Below are 22,874 nucleotides of genomic sequence, written 5' to 3'. Positions count from 1 at the left end.
AAATATTCCGAACAGCAATGCTCATTGCGGCTCCGAAACCTCTCCTTGCCTAATCCCAAAGGCGAGAGTGGGTGTATACAGTCCAGATGGAAGTTTTAGCTTCAGACACTAACATCTCCTGACATTTGCTTTACATTTACTGTGTCAGACAGTTCTCAAGAAAGCAATTTCTTGTCTACGGCCCTTTCCTCCAGAATCCTAACTACAACTCTTCACTCTTGTATAAACTAGAATGCCACAGGTATGAAACAAAATACAAAAGCACAGAAGCCCAGCAATACTTCTAAATATATGGCAAGGGGCATTAAAAGAAGAAAAAAACCCCAATTATTTGGGTTTGCAGCTTTTGCTGCCTGTTGCAGCCTTTACTTTTTCATACCCTAACCATAATCTTAGCAGTAACTGCCGTTTGTAGGAAGCCACCAGGACGAAGCTGAACTCCTGCCCTGGTAACCTCATCACACTTGCCTCGAACTTGCCTCCAACTCCCTCAATTATCAGGGCTCCGCAGTCCTCCCTTTCCCGAAGCCTGTGTTAGAAAATTAAAGTTTTAGAAAACCAACAATGTCTGTCTTAGCCTTATCCTTGCAAACGTTTCAAAAAACCAGCAGCTGTTGTGTCACTAAAACATCTACTTTTCACAACACTAGGCTTGCATATACAGTGAGAGACCACAGCGTGAGGAAATTAAATCTAGAACCCAACAATACACAGCACAAACTCACCTCAGGCCACATTTCCAGGAACAAACCTTATCTGGCTTTACTTTTCCAAAATTTAACTCTTAACTCTAGCAATAAATACTCGCCATCTGCCATAAAATTAAGCCCAAGATATTCACATCTACCAATAGCTGACTCTAAATTCCTCAGCAAATTGTTTATGAGAAAAGAGGGCACCACCAACACTGGGGCTGCGCAGTCCGATTACCCTAAAATGGACTAATAGTCTATTTCAGGATTTTTCCTTACATCTTTAGGTAGGAGTTTCAGAAAAAGCACACAGAAAAAGCAGTAAATTCTGCAGGCTGAGAAACCACATTTCTTCCCAGAGAGTTCTGCATTGTCAAGGGCAGAGCTGATAGTATTCCAGGCACCAAATGCCAATTCGCTACCTTGACTTTTAAATAGTGAGCGACATGTTCATATAATAAACGCAGGACTGTTCCAACTGATGGATGCTGTGGCCCTCGGAGCAGCATTGAACACTGCCGGGAATATAACTTCAGAAGCGCTGAGGCATTTAAATCCTATTCGCATCCAACCAGTGTCTGCTCTCCCTTGAGAAGCATCACTCTGACACCTCTAGTGCCTCCAGCTTGTCCTCCCCTCCCCGCACCGCTGATGCTACCCACGATAATACACTGACAACGTCCTTGAGCATCTGCAGCGTTACAAGGGAGCGCCTCGCAGACAGCACAGGCAGCGTCGGCGCCGCTGCTGTGTACTAACTACTGTTTTCATTAAAATGGACCATTCTTGGAGCCAGATCCTTTTCCTTGAAACCAGAGTTAAGAAATTTGCTAAAAGGGAAATTCCCGAACGAAATGTAGAGGGTGAAGCATCTGAAAGGCACTTTATTCTCATTTACTTTATTATCAGTTTCCCATGGGCAGATATTGGCACGCTGGTCTGTCTAAGGTGGCTCCAGAAAGAAAGGCAGAAACAAGCCTCAAACCTCTCTCACACAGAACAGCAAACTGCACAACCTGGTTAAAAACACAGACCAGCAGACACCCCCCCATTCGGGGAAAATATCTTAACTACACATCAAACGGTACTTAAAATTCAACTGTAAATACCGTCCTGAAAAAACTCAACTGTAAATACTGTCCTGAACAGCAAAGGCCACCAGACCTTCCTGTATCAGGCTGCAACTCCAGCAGTCCCGCTCACAGTGAACCTCCTCTTAGTAAAGCATCCGCAGACAAACAAGGCTTCTGGCAAGACTGCACTGAACACTGAATATCTTCCAAGAGATCAATTAATTTAAGTGTATTAACACTTTAACCCTTTTCAAGTCACACCCGGTAGTTTTTCACGCAAGCAGCAAAAGCTGAAATAATCCTGCACGGATTTGGAGAGAGAGAACAAATCCCAAACCCCACGGTACTGCAAGTCTCTGTGCATTACATGAGTGACCTTTTCTGACAGACAGCATTGCAAGCTCACCACACGGGCAAACCCACATTTTACGCTCAACAGCCCTTAATTAAAACAGTAATTTCAATCCATTTGCACCTGACTAGAACTATTTGCCCTTAGATATGAGTAAAAGATAAACTGGTCTTTTATCAGTAGCTGTTTGCAGAAGAGCCTTTCCCACTCCTACATTTCCAGCAGAATAATTATCACAGCGTGGCATTTGATAACTTATCTAATGGGAATTACTTCCGATTCCTCATTTTGGCATAGGTGTATCAGTCAAGAGAAAGTATTCGCCAGTGAAAAAAATAAAAATCAATGTTTAATTAGTAACATCAAGATCTGACTAAGACTTAAAACCAACAAGATTTCATTCTGGACAGAGCAGGAACGCACTGTGCTGCTCCAAGTAAGTAAATAAAAGGTCATAGAGAGGGGAAAACACAGGCTTTAAAGAAGAAAGACTTCAGACTGCACAAAGGAATACAACACGTTTGCATGATCTTTTCTTGACATCTGAGAGAACAGTAACAGGGATCAAAACCTGCTTGTCTTACAGATCCTCTGTGTCAGCGAGATCAGGAAGTATCAGAGAAACTTCACAGAATCATAGAAATTAGAGAAGTAAAAGTCCTAAAAATCGCCTAATCCATCAGCCAGCCAGTGGCAGATCATTCCCGGCTATATCTCTTGTCCAGGCTCGATAAAGACACATAAAACAAGAACAACACTCCAAATTTGCAATTCCAGTTTCTTCAACACTTCCAGTTTCTACCAGTACAGGCAAATGAAAGGTCATTAAGTTGACGTAATATAATTACATTTGAAGAGGTATTTGATAATCAGTTTAAGCCGTCCTATCAAACACTAAAGGCCTAATTTGCACTCATCATTTCTCATGCCGTCTGTTCCTTTTTTACCCCAGAGTCTCTGTGACCCCAGCAGGGCAGGCTCTCGCTGCTCCTGTTAACCAGCACCCATCGCTCCAGCACAAAGGGATGGAAAAGTGACGTTGGATGGGAGAGCAGCACACCAAACTTGCCCAAAACTGCCTCCAGCACCTATCCGTGGATTCCTACACAGATGTGAGAACACTTAGAAAAGCTTCTGTGACCTAATTTTAAAGGGGGTGGTCTCCTCAGGTGGAACACTAAATGTTTAGCCACAGTGCCCAAGTGGTGACAACAGCCTTGAAGCAAAAGCCTCAGGAAAGGCAGGGGATTGCAAGAGGATTCAGGGAGCAGGATCGCAACAGCCTCCTCTGGTAGGAACCAACAAATCAAATTTCTCAACAACAGAGTGAAAAACTTTCCACAGAATGGAAAATCTGTTTTTCCAAATCTTAATAACCGCAAAACTCATAAGCAAAACAGAGAAATGTTTCTTTTTCTGCCTCAATCTTTCCCTTTGCTGAGAAAGAAGAGGAGAGTAAACTGAAGCACTGATAACTGCGTCTCACATTACAGACATAAACCGTACCAATTTTGGGATGAGAGGTTGGCAGTGCAGCTTCTGGAAAAGGCGAAATCTGACAGTTGTCCTGGTAACTTGGATAATGAGGCTCGGGGTGACTGACCCGGCACGGCGGCTGGACATTGGTATCTTGAACTGCAGAAAAACAATGGTTTTATGAATCACTGGATAACACAGCTGTTGGGCCGTTCTTACGCTTCTTTCACCCATATTTTTTTTACATTTTATACAAGTTTCTATACTCCATGATAATTCCAAGGGTTGCAAATGAGGAACAGTAGCATGATGCTACACTTAAAAGCAAGGCAGTCTTGCACTGATTTCATCTCTCTGCTTTCACTTTTGAAGGCACAGGTTACTGCCGTCTTCCCTCCCGCGCACCTTTATATTTCCAATAATCACAGGACTCCAAACTATGGTTCTCAGAGCAGGATGGTTCCCTCAGCAGAGCTCACAACCCCATGTACGAATCAAATTGAAAGAACTTAAATATATGGCGTGCATTTATATTTTGTTTGACTTATTCTGGCATTTTTCACCTGGTTTCAACACTCAGATAGTTTTCCTTTTTTTTTTGGTAGCATTTTAGGACAAAAGAGGAGTGAAAAAAATAGCAGAGGTGACCAGAAGACCCTAGAAATCAGCAGAGGTGTACATCAGCAGCTGCAACATCTGGACAAAAGGTCTAACTTCTTTTGTGCAACTGGTGAGATTTCAAGCTGCTGAAATAATTTCAAAGGAAGAACAGAGGGATACATATAGTGTCTCTCTGTAAGCTCTTGAGAAATAAATCCTTCGTGCGGCATTCAAAATGCTTCTTCCTATAGCAATGGGCGTCCAAACCTTTTTTTCTCCTTCTCTAGCAGACATACACCTGAACTCTTACCTGTGGCTCCAGTGAAAACATCACCCTGGGACGGACTTTCCGAGATAATTGCCGTGGCTTCCACTGTTGATGCACGGTCAAATGTCAGAGCACCGGAGGTAGTGATCTGTCCAGAAGGAGTCACGGTGACTGGAAATATTAGAAGTACTTTCATAATTAACACTCAGCGCGGAGGGCTTGGTTCTTTAGCTGTTGCTATCCCTGTTCCGAATCACCCAAAGGCAGAGAACTGACAGATCAGTAAACGGCCTGCGGCACCCGAGTTTGGATCACGCCTATGACCAATGCAATCAGAAATGGGAATAAAAGCCCCATTTGGCTTTCGAAGGCGCTGCTGTCCTCCTGCAGGCCTCTGGTTATTCTCCAGGTGTGCAAGGCCATAATGTTAATTTAGAACATAATGCCTCCCAAATCACCACCTTTTCAATTATTGTATGAGCAATGACTTAACATCTACCATAAAGGTTCAGTGGGGCCACAAAACCCATCAGTTTCTGCGTGATCCTACTTTATTACAACTTTAGCAGTTCTTACTACTTAAATCAACATAAAAACCCTGGGGATTACAACGAATTCTGTGGCAGTCTGGTTAGCTGGACAGTTTTAGTTGCCTCTACACAGAGTGATGTAACATGCTTGGCCAATGCAAGGAACAAATCCCCATATCTTTTTGGATGAATATACCCGCGTGGCTCCAAAATGTTTAAAACCCTTTTTAAACAGGATTAATTAATCTGGCACCTTTAATTGGTGATGGGCTGATTCTGTGGCACACTGCTCAGCCAGAAGGATCTTTTCGCAAACAAAAATTCAATTTTAAGACATTGAGGCTACAGATTTACGCCTGCTGAAATCTGTGGCTGCTGCCAAAACAAGCAGTTCTCCTCTCTCCCAACGCCAGCAGGAGCAAACGTGCAACCTCACAGCACCTCACCTTAATAAAGCCATATTTGGGAGGATTAAAAAAAAACCAACTAAACTCTACAGAATCCTTGTCTATTTCCCTTCCTCCTGTTGCTGGTAATCTAATCTTACTTTTGGCTGTTCTTTTTTGGATTTCTGTTGCTTCCTCAATTCACTTTGTAATGTTACCATCCAGATGATGCCAGTGTGATGAGAGCAGGAGGACACATGAATGTGACTGGGAACGTGTGAGCTGGATAAGCCTGCAAATTAATTTCTGTTCTCACACAGATGGTTTGACAATCAAACCCAGTAAGTAACAAAGCGTGTCCTGAATGCTAGAGAGGAATTTGCAGATGAAAGCGTCACCTTCTGCCTCTTTTCATTAACAACTTTCAGGCTGCGGATTTTATTCCAGCTGCTTAGGGCCTACTTTTCTACGTATTTCAAGAAATAGCACAAATCTTACTCCATAGCCCTCACCAGCTTCTGAAGGACAAAAACCAAGCTCAGGGGACGGAATGGTAATTTCCGGCAGAGCAAAAAAAGGACCATCCTTTCCCTCAACCTCAATTGTCATTTGTGACAAACCTACCTGACAGCCACTACGGACCAAGGCCAGGACTCCACGACTCCCCCCGCGCTGCCAGGCTGAGAGAGCAGGTAGAGGGAGGAAATATAACCCAGACCACTCTCAGAACAAAACAGGAAACCTACTGCTCACTGCAAAAGGATCCTAAGATGCTTAAAACCCAGTCTCCTGGAGGGCTAGAGCTGCGCTTTTTCCTACTTCACTTGCAGTCCCAATGTGGCAACACTGTGCTAGTTTCTACAAAATAGGAAGGGAAATTAGCTAAAGCCTCTGAGCCAATGAAACTGTCCAATGAAAAGGAAATGGCAAAAAAAAAGAGACATTTTTCTCAGTTGGCTAGTTCCAAGGGGCCACTGATTGATATCTAGTGTGGCAATTCTTCATCAAAAAAGGGAAGCAATTTTTTCCAAAGAACCTACATGTAGTAGCAGCTGTGGCAGGAAGCAGAGTGATGTTTTTGGGGCAGTCCTTCTTCACGGGAGTTGCAGGCATTTCATTTTCTTTTTTCCGCCTTTTATATGGTACAAAGAGTCGTACAGGGCCACTCTAGGCAAAACAGGCGAAAAAAAAAAGAAAAAAGGAAAAGGCATTAGCTGAAGCACCTCTTTGGGGACTTTGGGTTTAATCTCATCTTTGCAGATGCAGCTAAGGTCAAGCAGCACGTATTCCCATGGAAGATGTGTGGTTTGCCACAATTGACCAAAAAGCTCCTACTTCTCCAAGCCAAAAGAAGTCTGAAAAAAATGTTACAATCAGCTCCCTCCAGCTGCAAAGGAACAGATTCAGCCTCTTCCCACTATGATTTAAGGAGCAGAAACAGGCAAATAATTAACTGCTGGCCAAGGTGGTGGAAGAAAAGAGAACAAGAGTGAGGGGAAGAGAGGAAGCAGTTAGTTTCAGGTCTAGGAAGCAAGCAAATTATCCAGTTCATAGCAGAAAAGAGATGCAAAACATTACCTCAAGTCAAACTGAAGACTTCTGCTTTCAGGACTTCATTTTTGAAACAAACAAACAACAAACCAAACCCCAAACCAACCCACCAACCAACCCACCCACCCAAACAGTTTAATACGAAAACATGGACCCAGCATGAAATATTACATTACTACCTTTTAAAACATTTTTTCCAGCTCAAAAAATTGTGAAATTTCAGTCAAAAATCACAAATAGCTGTGACATCTCCAAAAGACATTTTACATAAATAATTCAGAAGAAAAAAAAAAGGAAGGAAAAAAATTAAGTATCACCCAGTTTTACTGAGGCTGCTACGCAATAGTGCTAGCAGTTCCTTATCTCCTTTCTTTACGAAGCATGGACGAAGCACACTGAAACCATAGTACTCATGAACATTACTAGGACACTCATAACCTACTCGCAAATAGCTGTGGCAGCTTGACTGATTAATTGTTTTAAAACGAACGGCTATAAAACCTACAACTCACCAGAGTCATGTCATCACAGCAGGCAGCACAAGTACAAGAGGCAGCGTGAGGATTTAAAATCCCATCCTGAAATTAGAAGATTACTAGTTCAGCATGAGTCACCAAAACCACTGAGAGCAGGAGCGTATTCTGCTAAAAGATTCAGCCAGCCCCCAGAGAGACACAGCCGTTCCCTCCCAGGGACCCCACGCAGAGGCCAGATCTCCTACATGATAGTATAGTGGATGGGAGGAGAGCGAAGGAAGAACAAACAATTTTCAAATCAAAAGGCAAGGATGTATGAATTTGAGACTTGATAAAAGTTTCTGCCCAAGCAGAAATCAGCTGCCAACCTAATGGCAATGCCAAATTCTCCATGAGACTCCTGGACGCTGCAGGAAATAAAGGACCCAAAGTGATACTCAATAAAAGGTGCAAGTGAAGAATATGTTTGTCAGGCAAACAGAATTAAGCAGATCAGGTTATTGAGTTACAGTATCATGGGTGAGAACTCACTTCTCAATTTCTGCGATACAGATCAAAGCTGGACTTCAGCCTGCATAAACTGTAACCCCTTTCCAAGTACAAGCAAGATTTGTATCACATTATTTGAAAATACATCTAGAAAAATTCCTCTCGCATCACTGATTCTCAACCAAACCAAAGTTTTGCTTCCAAGTTGCCCCACGGCACCATCCCACATAACCCTGCAGCAGCAGCACACAGGCTTTTGCACCGCAGCGCTGGGCAGACTCTGCCCAGGCTCCACCTGTCCCTTCCAGCAGAGAGGAGGAAGCAAACTTAACCTTACGTGAATAAGGCACTGCAGCGGCCTCCCCGCATAGCGGATGCTCCTCTTCCAGTCTTTGCTGCTGGCTCGTCCCGCCATAGCTTCAAATTCGGTGGGGCTGTACCAGTTGTCCCCTTGCTTAATGCACCTACCACGGCCTCCTGAAATAAAACAGAAGAAAGGAATTATTAGCAAAGGTTAAGAATCATTTTGTCACATTCCTAAAGAAGTAAATACTGAAATTGCTGAACAAAATGGCAGTTAATCTATAGCAATCAGCAAACACGCCCATCTGCTACTTCTCATTGCTCTACGATAACCGTGCCCATTTATTATCTTGGCTGTGACAACGACTGCACAAGTTTAGAAAGCTCCAACTTTGGGCATCACCAGTGCATCGGAAGGCCAGAAAAAAGTACGCATCCCCAAGAAAGATAAGTCTTTCTTGCATAAACACCATGAATTTAAGCCCTTCCTTAATTTGCACTTAAATTTCTAATCCTTCTGGTCATGTAGAAAAACTCTCTAGCCATGAAGCAATCGCTGTGCTGTGCAGTCCAGCTTCCCGAGTTTCTGCTGCTGCTTCTTCAGCTTTCCCACAGAGATAAAAGGGAAGAGGAGGGGCTAAGGCAGCTAAGGAGTCCCATTAGGGGACAAACTCTCTATTTTCTGTCCCAGCAGGGATTCTTTAGAGCTTTGGAGAAACACGGTTCTACTTCTGAGACAAAAAGAATGTTAGAAGAGTCAACATATTACCGGGGAAACTCACTGCACAGCAGCCTGTATCTTCACAGATTTAAGAAAAGAGTTTAAAAGCCTCTGAAGAAGAGAACAATAATATCCAAAGGGACTAGGCTGGCTAGGAAAGTGTCTTTTTTTTTTTTTTCTTATGATTGGCCCTGAAAAGTAGCCTGATTAAAAGAAGAGTGCACCAAGTGAAGAAGAAGCTGTCACACTTTCTCATGCAAGAAGGTCACGGTTACCTGAGCCAAGTCTGTTTTTATACAGAATGCCACTGATATTCCGGCACCGCACCGGGAGCTCGTTCTCATACACAGACGGGTCCCAGTTATACTTGGTTCCAGTTTTTTCTTGGACGGATGTTAAAGGGGTAGGAGGAGATTGCGGTCCTTTGAAAAAAAGAAAAGAAAGGTGACAGCAACCAAAACGCACGTTGGCTATACCTTCACACGCTCAGCCTGGCTGGGGCAACGCTGTCAAGCGGTTAACTGGAGCAGCTTCGATTCCACAGCAATGGAAGTTACGTGGCGCACCACAAAAAATTCAGCTTGAACATTCTGAAAATGACATCTTTGGGAAAGACACTCTAACAGCACACTAAACGCGGAGGTTGTAACCTGCAGTGGTGTAAGCAGCTGGATGGATCTCCCCCTTCCCAGAGGCCGATCCTGTAACGTGTTTTGGACCACAGAAGGTTTGCCATGCCATCCTGCAGGCGGAACGGAAACTGCCAAGCAGCCGTGAAAACAACCTCAGCAATAAAGACACCAGCTATTGCCACATTTAAATATCAGCAAGTGGCCTGAATGGAGATAAAACTATATTCAAGGACCCTTTAAAAAGCACCCACTTAGGAGACTCAAAAAGAACTCCAATTAGGAGACTCGTATTTTTATCATCAATATTAAAATGATCCATCTGCCTTTGGGGGTGGGATGGGTGCGACAGCCCAGCAGCAGGGCATGATTTTTCAAGAAGCTTATTTGCAAGGATTTGGGAAAAGAATAAGAAAATTTCACGGAATTTCACAGAATTTTTCAGAGTTGGAAGGGACCTCTAGAGATCATCTAGTCCAACTCCCCTGCTAAAGCAGGATTGCCCAGAGCACATCACTCAGGGCTGCATCCAGGCAGGTGTTGAAAATCTCCAGAGAAGGGGACGCCACACCCTCCCTGGGCAGCCTGTTCCAGTGCTCGGTCACCCTCACCGTAAGGAAGTTTTTCTCATATTTGATCGGAACTTCCTATGTTCCAGCTTGTGCCTGTTACCCTCATCCTGTTACCGGGAACCACCGAAAAGAGTCTGGCTCCATCCTCCTTAAATCCACCCTTTAGATACTTTTCAACATTAATCAGGTCTCCCCTCAGCCTTCTCTTCTCCAGGCTAAAGAGTCCCAGCTCTCTCAGCCTTTCCTCATAAGGGAGGTGCTCCAGTCCCTCAATCATCTTTGTTGCCCTACGCTGGACTCTCTGCAGTAGTTCCCTGTCCCTCTTGAACTGGGGAGCCCAAAACTGGACACAGTATTTCAGTTGTCGCCTCACTAGTGCAGAGGAGAGGGGGAGAATGACCTCCCTTGACCTGCTGGCCACACTCCTCCCTATGCAGCCCAGAATTCCGTTGGCCTTCTTGGCAACAAGGGCACATTGCTTGCTCATGGATAATTTACGGTCTACCAAGACCCCCAGGTCCTTTTCTTCAGAGCTGCTTTCCAGCAGGTCCACCCCTAACCTATACTGGTGCCTGACATTCTTCCTCCCCAGGTGCAGGACCCTACATTTGTCCTTGTTGAACCTCATTAGATTCTTCTCTGCCCAGCCCTCCAGCCTGTCTAGGTCATGCTGGATGGCAGCACGGCCCTCTGGGGCGTCAGCCACCCCACCCAGTTTGGTATCATCAGCAAACTTGCTGAGCCTGTCACCTCGTCCAGGTTGTTGATGAATACATTAAACAATCCTGGTCCAAGTATTGACCCCTGGGGGACACCACTGGTTACAGGCCTCCAACTCGACCCTGCTCCATTAATCACAACCCTCTGAGTCCTGTCACACAGCCAGCTTTCAGTCCCCTCATCTAGTCCACACTTCCTCAGTTTCCTAAGGAGGATGTTATGAGAGACAGTGTCAAAAGCCTTGCTGGAGTCAAGGTAGATGACATCTGCTGCTCTGCCCTCATCCAGCCAACCAGTTATAACATCATACAAGGCCATGAGATTGGTCAAGCATGATTTACCCTTGGTAAATCCATGCTGACCACTTCCAATAACTTCCTGCTCTTGAACGTGCTTGGATATGACATCCAGAACGAGTCACTCCATTACCTTCCCAGGGACAGAGGTGAGACTAACCGGTCTGTAGTTCCCTGGGTCCTCCTTCCTGCCCTTTTTGAAGACTGGAGTGATATTGGCCTTCCTCCAGTCCTCAGGCACCTCTCCTGTTCTCCATGACCTTTCAAAGATGATGGCGAGTGGCCAAGCAATAACATCTGCCAGCTCTCAGCACTCGTGGGTGCATCTTGTCATGGCCCATGGACTTATGGATGTCCAGTTTGGCCAAGTGGTCTCTAACCTGATCTTCCTCTACTGGGGAAAACTCTTCCTCTCTCCAGACCTTCCCCCTTGCCTCCAGGGCCTGGTATTCATGAGGGACAGCTTTAACAGTGAAGACTGAAGCAAAGAAGGCATTCAGTAGCTCTGCCTTCTCTGTGTCTTCCACCACTAGGGTGCCCATCTCATTCGTCAGTGGGCCTACATTTTCCCTAGTCTTCCTTTTTCTATTGATATACTGAATGAACCTCTTCTTGTTATCTTTAACCATGGTGGCCAAAATGAAATGTATTTCTGACAGGAAAAAAAACAAACCACAAAAAAAGTATTATTCTACTCCCAAGAAATACAAGAAGTACCATGTGAAGAGGGGACAAACTATCCTTATAAGGCAACGGCATAATATTATGCACATAATGTTTTTTAATCCTAGCAACACAATTAAAATGGAGAAAAAGCGACCCCTCCAGGAGAATGACACTTTGAAAACAGATGGCCTTATACCTGGTGTGAGAGGTGCTGCTGGCCCCTTCAACCCTGTGGTTTCTACAATGCTGCCGTCTGTGTGAACCACTATGAGAGTGGCTTTTTCAGTATTCAAGCTGTCCCCAATCTGGAGGGCCGTTCTCCCAGACTATAGAAGAAATAAAGAGTTTAAATTGATAAGAGTTAAAATACCAATGTATTTTAGTATTCCCCCAAAGCTTCTCAAAGGTACCCAAAACCACCAATCAATATGCCAGTTAGTAGGTTAGTTTTTGAGGTTTCAGACACCCAAATTCAAAGGTTACATGTTCCAGGCCATTAGTTCCACTACAGAATGAGTATATGGGGGTGGAAAGGTAAAAAAACCTCTCCAAGCGATAAAGAAAAAAAACTTATGTCATCCAGCTAATGGTTTTGTGGCTTAAAGCCTGCATATCACAATGAAAACATATCTTTGGCCTTACTACAGCTCAAACATAAACCAAGCTCTTCATTTACAACGAGAAAGTACATGGGACTCAAATGAAAGGAGGGACTTACCAACACGTGTCCTGAAATTGAAGCTGCATTTGCCACGGATGTAGTGAAAACATTGTCTGCAGAAGCACCAACGTTGGCTACTGTCACGGTGGTGACTTCTGAAATGTAAAACAGACATGAAGGTAATACTCTGCTGCATCCAGACAGCCTGATAAACAGCTAAACATCAAAAATTGTAATTGCATTTCCTTCCTATTCAAAATTAATTTCATTTTTCACGGCACCTTTTAAGTTGTTATAAACACAATCATTCTGATTTTTGTTAAGCTTTGGGTTGAACATGCCTTAACCCTCCTTCAGACCATAACAGTAGTTATCAGCATGTGATGAACAAAGGGAAAAATGAATATTGAATCTGTACTAAAAAAAAACAACACCAAACTGTGACACTTATTAAAAGAGGGGTGACCGGCATACATCAAGATAAAGGGAACTGACTCTCCCTCTGCCATATATTAATTTCTAGGGTGCTATTACCTGCACGCTTGGGCCAGGTAAAAACTGTCTAAACTTAGAGCCAAATGTTTCTATGATGTATCGCCTACTTGACTGTGTAACTAAAACCAGAGGTTTGTAAGTACACACACAGGGTAAGAGTGAAAAAACAAGTCTGAAGCTCACATGGAGATGCCGATCTAGGTATGAAGGACTCTGAAACATATCACAGAATGTAATCATAGAATGGTTTAGGTTGGAAGGGGCCTTAAACATCATCTCATTCCAACCCCCCTGCCATCCTGCCTATGAGAGCTTGCCTTCAAAATTCTGCATGTTTCAGGGCACTTTGTTAACGGGAGACAGCGTCTCAGTAATTTTAGACGCGCACAGGCAGCTCTTGCTCGTTTGACTTTACGTTGTGCCATGTAATGGCGAGGAGAGTGTGATTGCCTGCGTGCAGGGAGCGCCACGGGCCGCAGCCGGGACCTGCCCCTTCTCCACAGCACCCCCGCAGGGCGATGGCTCCGTGTGCGGCCCGGGAGCCGTTCGGGGGCCAAGGCCCGGTGCTGCCGGCCCCGGCCCCGCGGACGGGGGTCGGCTGTGGGGGCTCGGGGCCGGGCCGGGCCCTCCCCGGGTGCCGCAGCCCGGGCCGGGCTGCACTGAGGCGGCGGGGCTGAGGGGGGCTGCGCATGCGCGCTCCGCCCGCCCTGACCTGCGAAGGCGGCGGCGGCCTCGTCGGCGCTGGGCAGGGGCTCGGCTGCCATCTCCATGTGCTCGGCATCCGCCGCCATCACCGTCACCGCCGCCGCCTCCGCCTCCTCCTCCTCCTCCTCCTCCTCCGAGGCCTCCGGCTCCGCCTCCGAGGCCGCCGATTGCGGCGGCGGCTGCTGCTGCTCGGGTCCTTCCGCGGCCGCCGCCGCCACTGCGGCCGCCGCCTCCGCTAAGCCCAGTTGCTTCGCCGCCGAGTCGGCGTCCTCCATCCGAGGCGGGCGGACGGTCAAACCGGGGGGAGCCGAGCCCGCCCGAGCGGGCCCCGACGCCGGCCGCTCCCGGGGGTCCCGCTAAGGGGGGTCCCGTGGGGGGAGAACACGGTTCTCCGAGGTCACTCGAGCGCTTTTGGGCGGGCGTCCGAGCGGTGCCGAGCTGTCCCGAGCGGTTCCGAAGGTGTTTCCCGGGCGGAATCGAGCGTTTCCGAACCGTTTCCGATGGTGCCCGAAGTGTCCCGAGTCTTTGCAGGCCTCGTCCGATGGTTTCCCCGCCGGCTGGCCAATCCCAATGCGGGAGGCGGCCGAGCCGAGCCCGCCGGAACGCGGCCCGAAGCGGTACCTGACAGATCGGGCGGCGAGCCCGAGCCCGCCCGAGCGGGGCCGAGTCCCCGAAGCGGCCCGGCCCGGCGGGTCGAAGAATCCCGAGCTCGTTCGAGTCTCTTTCCGATCGCACCCGAAGGCGGCTGAGGCGGCCGCGAGGGGAGCCGAGCGGTGCCGAGTCCGCTCCGATCGCGCCCGAATTCCCCTTCGTCGGCCCGAACGTGCAGAGCCCGAATCCGCCCGAAAGCGGCCGAACCGGGCCGAGCGCTCCGATCGCACCCGAAGGCGGAGGGGAGGGAGGGGGCCGCCCCGCAAAGGCTGCTGGGACGCTGGAGGACCGGCGGGGGCGGGGCGTGGCGCCAAGATGGCTGTCGTGAGGCGAGGTGAGCGGCGCGTTGCCATCGATACCGACAGAACCTTTTTCTTCCCTCCCCCCCGCGTTCCGGTGGGTGACCGGGGGTGGCTATTCCCCATCGTGTTCGAGGTTTCCTCTCGCCGCTTGAGGCGGGGGGGGGGACATACGGGGAGAGCGAGGTGGGGGCCGAGGTTAGCTAGGCCTCGGCGCCCAGCCCAGCCCAGCCCAGCCCGGTAGCCCTGTCGCGACAGCGCCGACACCCTGAAGGAAATCCCGGTAGCTGTGTAGTAGTTCAAATTGTAGTGGTAGCTGTAGTGGTTCAAATTATGAACCACTGGGATTCTTGGGGTGGAGGGAGAGAAGAAGAAAAAAAAAGTTCTTCCAGCTCATTAGCGGGGTCAAAATAATTAATCATAGAATCACAGAATGGTTTGGGTTAGAAGGGACCGTTAAAGGGCATCCAGTGCCACCCCCTGCCCTGGGCAGGGACACCTCCCACCAGCCCAGGTTGCTCCAAGCCCCGTCCAACCTGCCCTTGAACCCCTCCAGGGATGGGGCAGCCACAGCTTCTCTGGGCAGCCTGGGCCAGGGGCTCACCACCCTCACAGCAAACAATTTCTGCCTCAGATCTCATCTCAATCTCCCCTCTTTCAGTATAAAAAATTGCCCTATCTCTCTTTCAAAGAGGTCAAAGGTTTCCCCCCAAAATATAAATTCAGACCTAGGTAGACAAAGCTGATTTTGAAAACTTGGGTTAAACGATTAGTGTTTCACCAAGTCCTGAAAACAAGTTTGTGTAATAAGGTGTGCTGGGTAATGTTGACTATAGCTGCTGCATGCTTGTAATACAGTTTTGGCATTAAGAAAAAAAAATTAAGCCATTTCTTAGAAAATGGGCTATGTTCTGCCTCAAGTAAGCATGCATAGTGTCACTGACAATCATTTCTAAAATCAAGAGCAGCCTGGATAAGTAGTCAAGCTTTTGCTGTATAAAACACTTAACTGGAGCGGAGTCTGTGGCTGTTGCCTGCAAAACCATCCGGGAAGGGCAGCAGGGTTTGGTGCCAGGGCTGTCGGAGAGCAGGGCTGTGGGGCGGACATGCCTTCCTCCCGCCCAAGGATGGGACTCGGGCTCACAATCCATGCTCATCCCAAATGCAAATACCTTGTTGCCTGGGAGTGACCGGCCTACGTTACAGAACTGATACAGCTGGAAAACAGTGATGTTACACTTTGTTTTCTTCTGGACAATACAAGGTTTCCAACAGGCAGAAATCGTGTGCCAGCCTGCAGGCAGGGGAGTCACTACACCGGGTCTCACTACTGCAAGTGCCCCCCTTAGCAGGATGCTGTTCTTGCTGCTACAAAGTTTGTGTGCTCCATATAAATGCTTTTAAAGTGTTACTCTTTTCTTTTTCTTTCTTTGTGCCAGAATGCTCACTTTTCAATTTTAAACTCCCCCAGCAGCAATGCAGGCTTCATTAATCCCAGCAGTGAGAGGATCTCAGGGTGCTGGGATTAGCAGCCTGCTGTTATACCTGAAATTAGATATTCAACTGGCATAATAATTACTAGTTAACTGCAGTATCCCTTTCACAGGCGTGTTGTGGGGTTTGTTTAACCCGTGTGAAATGTCCCCTGTTGCTCAGTGGGAGGCAGCATATGCTAAATAACAGTGGCTATCAAACCCGTCCTCGGAACAGATGGCAAGAATGTGGTCAGTGCCCTCTTGTGGAAAATTATTTAAAATAAAAATAAAGTTGGGGAACTGCCATTAGGGAATTCACTAAGGGTTGCCTGTAAGGTGAAATTGTGCTACCCTAATTATACCACTGGCATCACGGCAGCGTAGCTGCCCAGCACGGAGGAGGCTATGCCGGTACAGCTTAGTGTTTGCTTATACCGAAAAAGTTCATATCCAGACACTTCTCACAGAATAATAACACGTTTGCACATGTAGTTGTGGTATTTCAAATTAACATCCTACTTCACAGTCTAAAATAACTTTAAAATGGAGACATCTCCTTATTGCTGTGCAAGGAAGGAAGCACATCATCTTAATACAGGGCGTTACTTTCACATGAGGGTTTATACCGGGGTATAAGTACAAACACATCTTTAACCATTAGTCACTGCAGAACAAGATGTGTAATGAAACCTTTACCTCCCATTCTGCAAAAAGAAATAAAGCATTCATCAAAACGCATTTTGGCTAAGTGAAGGGACGAGTCTGTTAGGAGCCTGCAGTGCCTTTACAGAAAGTGGAGAGAAGATGAAGCACGTCCAGGTGAATCATTTCACATCACAGCCAGTATGAATCACCTTCTAAAATCGCTTGCCTATTTCCACTGCGTTCCCAAATTGGATACTTTAATTAGGTGCCTAAAGTTAGTGGGGATTAATTTGGGCCCAACTGCATAAAACTATTAGGTGATGAGGACATTAACCTCGAGAAGCCCAGGGATGAAGATGGTGAGGTATGTCCCGCTGACTTGATGATGATAATGAGATGTCTCTGAGAAGATGGATGAAACGGCCTTTCACAGACCGTTTTGCTCTGTGAAATAGAGATCGAAACTTTTCAATTCCTCATGTGTCTGAAAGAAGCTACGAATATTAATGAGTTACTTAAGAGGTACTCTAGTAGGTCAGTGCCATCGTGTTGCAAGGGAATTTTATCTGTGTTTTTGCAGAAAAAAGGAAGAAAAACGTAAATGTATTGGTTAGCTCATGGAAAATATTCTGTATGACTTCTGTGGCTGATCAGAACGTATTAAGGTTTTACATAGAATGACTTTGCTTTTGAAGGGAACCGGTTTGGAGGGATGTTATTTAGAGGAGCTGGGGAGCCCTGTGTTCTACACAAACGCTTTCTCACAATTTAAAACCAAATGGCACATTCTGGTTCCCTTGCATGTTTCCCTCGTTCCTGCATAGTTAGAGGGATCAATGTCATCTGCTGTGAAAGGACAGGATAAACAAGTTCTAGGTGATGCCTGTGTACTTCTTTAAGTTTTGAAAGGGATGGTTTCCTCAGTGAAAGTGACTTTTCACAACAGGGGTTTCACCCAAATTACTTTAGAATTAATGTATTTGAAAAAGTTATTTTTGGCCCCTGAACTGCATGATCTGAGAAAATAGTAAGTCTTCCAGTGAACTGAGAAAAAAATGTCTATAAGCATGCTTGACCGCTCTAGTAACATCAGTTGTTCGAATGTTTCTGTAGCAATTTTGGTAAATATTTAGACTCATTTTCTTCTTTTTATTTTTTCCTTCTCAACGGAAAGGAAGAACTTCATCAGTTGTATCCTTTTCGTACCTTTCATCCCTGACGTGGGAATCTTCAGGAAGACTGGCTGAAATGCATTCGCATCTTCCCGCCTAATAAATCTGCGCAATGCTATTTTTGTGTTATTCTTTGAGTTTTCCATCATCAGCACCACCCATAGGAAGCAAAACTGGTGAAACGTTTCTTCCAAGGGAAGATGTTTTTGCAGCATTTTGCTGAGACTGTGCCCCGATCAGCTCCCACTCATGCACAAACCCCTTGAACCTGCCCTGCAGCGTTGACTGAGGGCCAGCAGCCGCGTTTTATGGTCATGTAACTCATTTCCTTAGGAAGCGAGGCTAAAAATGGGGTTTGTGGCCCGATGGGCACAAGCCCCACGCAGCACAGCTCACAGACAGCTGACACAGCCGACAAGAGGTAGGAAAAGCAGCTTTCAGTAGTACTTCCTCTTCTCTCATGTTAATTCACCCTGCCTTTACTCCTGCCAAGATCTAAGTAACCTCCAACGAGGAGACACCCTTGGCTTCAGAGATTTCCATGCTTAGAACCTATCTAGTAATTTTTTTGCTCCACCTTCCTTCAACTGGAAAAACACAAAAAACCTGGTTCAGTTTTAATAAAATGAGCCGCTCTGGGAACTGGAATGCATCCACCACGCGTGGGTGGGTGCTCCCTCCAGAAACTGGATGGGCAGTTCCTGTAAAAGATGCCTGGGATGAAATCCCTGCTTGGAGATAATCAGGATTTGAGAAGGGCTGGGGCAGAGAGGGGAGGATAAAAAATACTTTGAGTATAGAGAGAGAGATGTGGAAGTAATGAAATCTGCACCGATAACTTCCTTATATAAATTACAGTGTATTATGTAAGGCTGAGAAAGGCATTTGGTATCGTTTGGTTACCAAAAATGCGCATGAATGGCCAAACTTTCTGGATTGTTGGAGCCACATTCCAACTTCTCCATGTGGTGAAGCCCCAGGATGTCCTACGTGCGTCTCCTCTATTGCATGAATAACGTGCTGCCGCGCCTCAAGAGAAAATGATTCCTTCAGTCTGTAGGTACCTGCTGTGTAGGAATCGTGCCTGTCCGGGGCTGGGGGGAGGGTGGGCTCTCAAAGACTGTGAGGTACCTCCTATAAATTGGGCATTTTGACTCCTCTTGCAGTCAGAGCGGGAGCTGATGCGGTTTAACACCCTCAGTTCATTCCCCGCCCTGCTCAGGAGCTGCTTGGCTGGAAGGTTCCCATCTCCACTGACTCCCGGTGGAGCGCAGGCAGCTAATTCCGAGTGAATTTGTGACTTGAGGATGGCTCCAGCTGAGACCAGTGTGTCCTCAACCTGCAAGGAATCTCTCCCTGTCTGTATGACTGTGCCGTATTCCCTGTCCTTCGGGGGCATTCTGGGGATGTGGATTGCGGAGCTCTCAAATACCTTGGCAGTGGATCCACGTTGACAGGCACATAACTAGAGCTAAATATTATCTAGTATACAATAGTTTGGTTTGTGAGCAGTGAATTAAGGCAGTCTGTTTCTTACACATTTACATCTCAAAGCTGAGCCGGTGGCCTTTCTCAGGCACAGCGCGAAGAGCGCAGCTTGCAGACGTTCCATCGTGTGGGCAGTAATGGGGACTGTCTGCTTCACAGAGCCACCCATTTTCCGTAACGTACAGGAATTTGATGTACTGGAGCCTGCCAGCCCTCCCTCAACTCGCTCAGGGCTGACCAGCAGGTACAGAAGTTGTCTGGGGAAATGTACGCACGCACCCCACCCCCCTCATTTCCTTAGGCTAATGAATGCCCCACTGCAAACCAAATAATTTTTTTTGAAAAAAGGAACTAAAGCCAAACCTGAAACAGCGAGCTTTTATCCTAAGTCTGGTATTTGCAGTCTCGGGTTACTTTCTGAACCCTACCCAGTAGGCCAGCCGTAGTCAAACCAGTTAGTATAAAAAGGCCCAGCAGTGTATTTTGAGGTTACTGGGAAAGGGCGATTTTATGAAATGGATCCCACCTCACTGCTATGAGAAATCCTTAACAGCAGCTACCAGCTGTCGTCTGTTCCTTTACAGATTCTATTTTATATAAATGGGATTTATTACATCTTTTACTTCTTGGCAACTCTGGCAATGATTGTTTATAAAAGTAAGTTGCGCGTATTCTAACACAGAATAGGCTGTGTGCTTACGACACGGCTGTGGTTTGTCTGTGTGCCTACTGTATTTTCCTGGCTTGTTTACACTGTCTTATTCCACAGGTGAAGTTTTCAGTTATCCGGATGATTTCCTGGCTCCTGATCTTGCCTTGCTTTTCGTTATGGCCATTCTTGAAGTGCTCCGATTATACTTGGGTATGTCATCTTATCACCGTGCCTTTTCAGTGGAACATAGTCTTTAAACAGTCATCATTTTGAAATTGAGTGTGTGTCAAAACATGCCGGTTTAGCAAACAAGCAGATATTTGGAGACTCTTGTTTGTTTATGTCATTAAACTTCATCTGACGGATCGATAGATTTGGCCAGAGGGCCAAATAGAATGTGCTCTCATATGAAATATAATCTACAATGCCATTAAAAACAATAGCTGGGTTGTCAGAAAGCAATATAACTGGGACAGCCGGAATGCTGTTTACAAGTGAGCGTGACTTGTGAGAATGAACACGCCGAAACACCGACATTTCCATTCACTGAGGCGATACGGCTCCTTTCAACCACTCCGGCAACAAACATGAGTAACCAAACGGCCGGAGCCCTGTGGAACGGGTAATGCCAAGCATGTCCCTGAGCGGCGTACGGCTGCCACCTCGACTGCACCTTTCCCTTCCCCCCCTTCTGCCAGTTCCAACATCTTCGTTTCCCTGATACAGAAGAGCATAAAGGGCCTCCTGACCCCTGTCCAGAGCTTGCTAAAACTTCATAAAGTCCTTTTTTAGAAAAACAAGTTACTATTGAAACCTGTGCTCGATATTCCCAGGACATTTATGCAAGGTGGGTCTCTGTTAGTTCAGCTGACTCGCTGGAGGGCTGAATTCAGCCTCTGCCTAAAGCTCCCTGCAGATGTTTGCTTGGAGCCTGGTGGGTGAATACAGAAGCGAGTTTCAAGTCTAAGGCAGTTAAACAGCAAAATCTACCGAGACTAGCTTGGAAATAAGATGCAAGGAAGAGATAGGTGCAGCTTCTCCATGATGATAGTAATTTGAAATAGGAATAGATTAGCAGGGAATGCAGAAGATTCCATATTGCCTAAGATTTTAAAACGAGGATTGGATGCTCTTAGATGTGCACCGCAGGCACCGAGTTGTCATGCGAAGTGCTGGGGGGGACTGGGGGAAAATGTGGTGGTTGACTAAGCAGCTGAGCGATCAAAATGATTGCAGCTTCAGAACTGCTTATCTGCGGTAAGAAAAGGTAGGCGTCCTGACTCTGAGCATCAACTGATTGCTCTTCAGATCAACTTCGGGCAGCAAGAAATCGATTGGCCGTTGGTGTTGGGGTTTGTTCTTATGTTTACTGACAGAGCCTTGATTCAGGCCAGGATTTCGTAGTACTCTGAGCTGTGAGAACTAGAGCCTTTTTTGAAGAGGAATACTCTAGACTTGTGGCTTGTGATACTGTCAGAAGAAATCGAAGACTCATATCAGCTTTTTGTTTCCTTCGAGGTTCCAAGGGTAACCTGACGGAAGAAGAGGCTCCGTTGGGGCTCAGCCTTGTGATGACGGTGGGAAGCGTGATTCTGTCTGTGTATTTCCTGGTGTGGCAAACTTACGTGCTGAAAGCAGATGTCATTCTAAACGCTCTCCTCCTCTTTACGTACGGGCTGGAGTCGCTACTGAAGGTCGTAGCCATTGCTGCTTTTGTCAGCTAAACCTTAGCAGTCGTCTACACGTTTTCAACACATTTTGTCGGTAAAGAGTGAGTTTATATTTCAAATATTTAATTATTTTGCATATAAAAATCCTGTAAAACTTTACTCTGTGCAAATTTTTGGGGGGAGATCTCCCTGAACGGTAGGGAGAATATCCTGTCTAGCAGCTGTGTTTCACTCTCTCATCACTCAGCGTATTTCCAGACAAAGGCAAGAGGTGATTCAGCAAAAGCACTTAATGCTCTGGTGTTCGTCAAGAACCGACACTAGACGTTCATTCCCAACTCAGAACAGTAGCCAGCACATCGTCTGGCTGCATGCTGTTGGGACGATGTGAGTTTTCACGACATCGCCGCAACGTCCAACCCAAGTGACACAGAAATGAATCAGGCCAATGCGCGCGCACTCACTTCTGCCTTGCCACAGACACGTCCCTGTTCGAGGGCACAGTTTCTCTCCTGCTCTCATTTGTCTTCCCAGCCCCCAGTGGTAATTTCCCTGACGTTAGTAGGGCAGTACCTGATTTATCCCAGTGGGAGAGAGTTGAATTGAGTTTTGCGCATCCCCGGAGAGCCGAGCGGCACGGTTTGGGCAGCCGGTTCTCACTGACGCAGAGGCCAAAGGCAGAAGAAGTGTGGGAGTAGGTTTGTTTGAGTAGGACGGCCTTAAGATGAGTGTAAACATTCACCATTCGCTCACCCTCTGTCCTATTTAAGAGTCCAACAGAATGTTGTCAGATGTATTTCTGTTTGGTGTTACATGTGTTTATTTCCACGGTTCTGTAAAAATGACTACATTCAAGCCTTGTCTTTTAAATGAAGAACTATGTGCAATTTCAGATTTTTTTTACTGTACCAAAAATACATTTGTATTAATGTAAAGCTTGGGGAATTTGCTCGGGGTTTTGTACAAGCAGGTTTTGCATTCAGAATTTCCTATTTTTGTATTTATTTATTCAAATAAATAATGTTTTAGATCTAAGAAGCGTTTGAAGTGCGGAGCATCTTCTTCAGACCCTAGGCTGCAGCTGAGCTGCGCAAAGGAAGACTGGGGCGAGCCTGGATGTGTGCAAACGACCCTCCTGATCCTGCTGCTGCTGCTCCACGT

The 22,874-nt window shown here is 46.4% G+C and overlaps 2 protein-coding genes across 7 annotated transcripts in view; one reads left to right on the top strand and one right to left on the bottom strand.

The window, feature by feature from the left end:
• The window catches only part of DEAF1 (DEAF1 transcription factor), a 26,873-nt gene extending 12,323 nt beyond the window's left edge, over positions 1-14,550 (bottom strand). The window contains exons 1-9 of one of the 4 annotated variants that reach the window (XR_012586938.1): positions 13,669-14,479; positions 12,519-12,616; positions 11,997-12,126; positions 9,193-9,339; positions 8,231-8,370; positions 7,441-7,506; positions 6,418-6,544; positions 4,504-4,632; positions 3,624-3,752 (exon numbers count right to left, since the gene is read on the bottom strand). Coding sequence is in view for 3 of the 4 variants with exons in the window: in XM_074586611.1 (XP_074442712.1) it covers positions 3,624-3,752; positions 4,504-4,632; positions 6,418-6,544; positions 7,441-7,506; positions 8,231-8,370; positions 9,193-9,339; positions 11,997-12,126; positions 12,519-12,616; positions 13,669-13,936 (1,234 nt within the window). In the remaining variant the exon portion in view is untranslated. Of the gene's footprint in view, positions 1-3,623; positions 3,753-4,503; positions 4,633-6,417; positions 6,545-7,440; positions 7,507-8,230; positions 8,371-9,192; positions 9,340-11,996; positions 12,127-12,518; positions 12,617-13,668 lie in introns of those variants that run through there. The other 3 variants (XM_074586611.1, XM_074586612.1, XM_074586613.1) reach the window with 3 other exon arrangements.
• Positions 14,232-22,874, top strand: TMEM80 (transmembrane protein 80). 3 transcript variants are annotated; one of them, XM_074586617.1, is made up of 6 exons: positions 14,232-14,646; positions 17,906-17,922; positions 19,955-20,048; positions 20,161-20,253; positions 21,562-21,814; positions 22,743-22,874. In XM_074586617.1, the coding sequence occupies exons 1-5, from the start codon at positions 14,232-14,234 to the stop codon at positions 21,765-21,767; spliced, it is 825 nt and encodes a 274-aa protein (XP_074442718.1). In that variant the 3' UTR covers positions 21,768-21,814; positions 22,743-22,874. The 3 variants fall into 3 exon arrangements, with proteins under 3 accessions (XP_074442718.1, XP_074442719.1, XP_074442716.1); XM_074586618.1 differs by having other exon boundaries at positions 21,562-21,807; positions 22,743-22,858; XM_074586615.1 differs by lacking the exon at positions 22,743-22,874 and having other exon boundaries at positions 21,562-21,872.

This window comes from Larus michahellis, chromosome 4, assembly GCF_964199755.1.
Source record: "Larus michahellis chromosome 4, bLarMic1.1, whole genome shotgun sequence".
Taxonomy (NCBI): domain Eukaryota; kingdom Metazoa; phylum Chordata; class Aves; order Charadriiformes; family Laridae; genus Larus; species Larus michahellis.
The sequence above is the reverse complement of the archived record's forward strand: the minus strand, read 5'-3'. Positions and strand labels throughout refer to the sequence as shown.

Coding starts and splice junctions, on each gene's coding strand:
- TMEM80 (XM_074586617.1), top strand. CDS start 14,232: ATGCGGGAGGCGGCCGAGCCGAGCCCGCCGGAACGCGGCCCGAAGCGG. Junction 20,049..20,160: donor GGCAATGATTGTTTATAAAA/GTAAGTTGCGCG, acceptor CTTATTCCACAG/GTGAAGTTTTCAGTTATCCG. Junction 20,254..21,561: donor AGTGCTCCGATTATACTTGG/GTATGTCATCTT, acceptor GTTTCCTTCGAG/GTTCCAAGGGTAACCTGACG.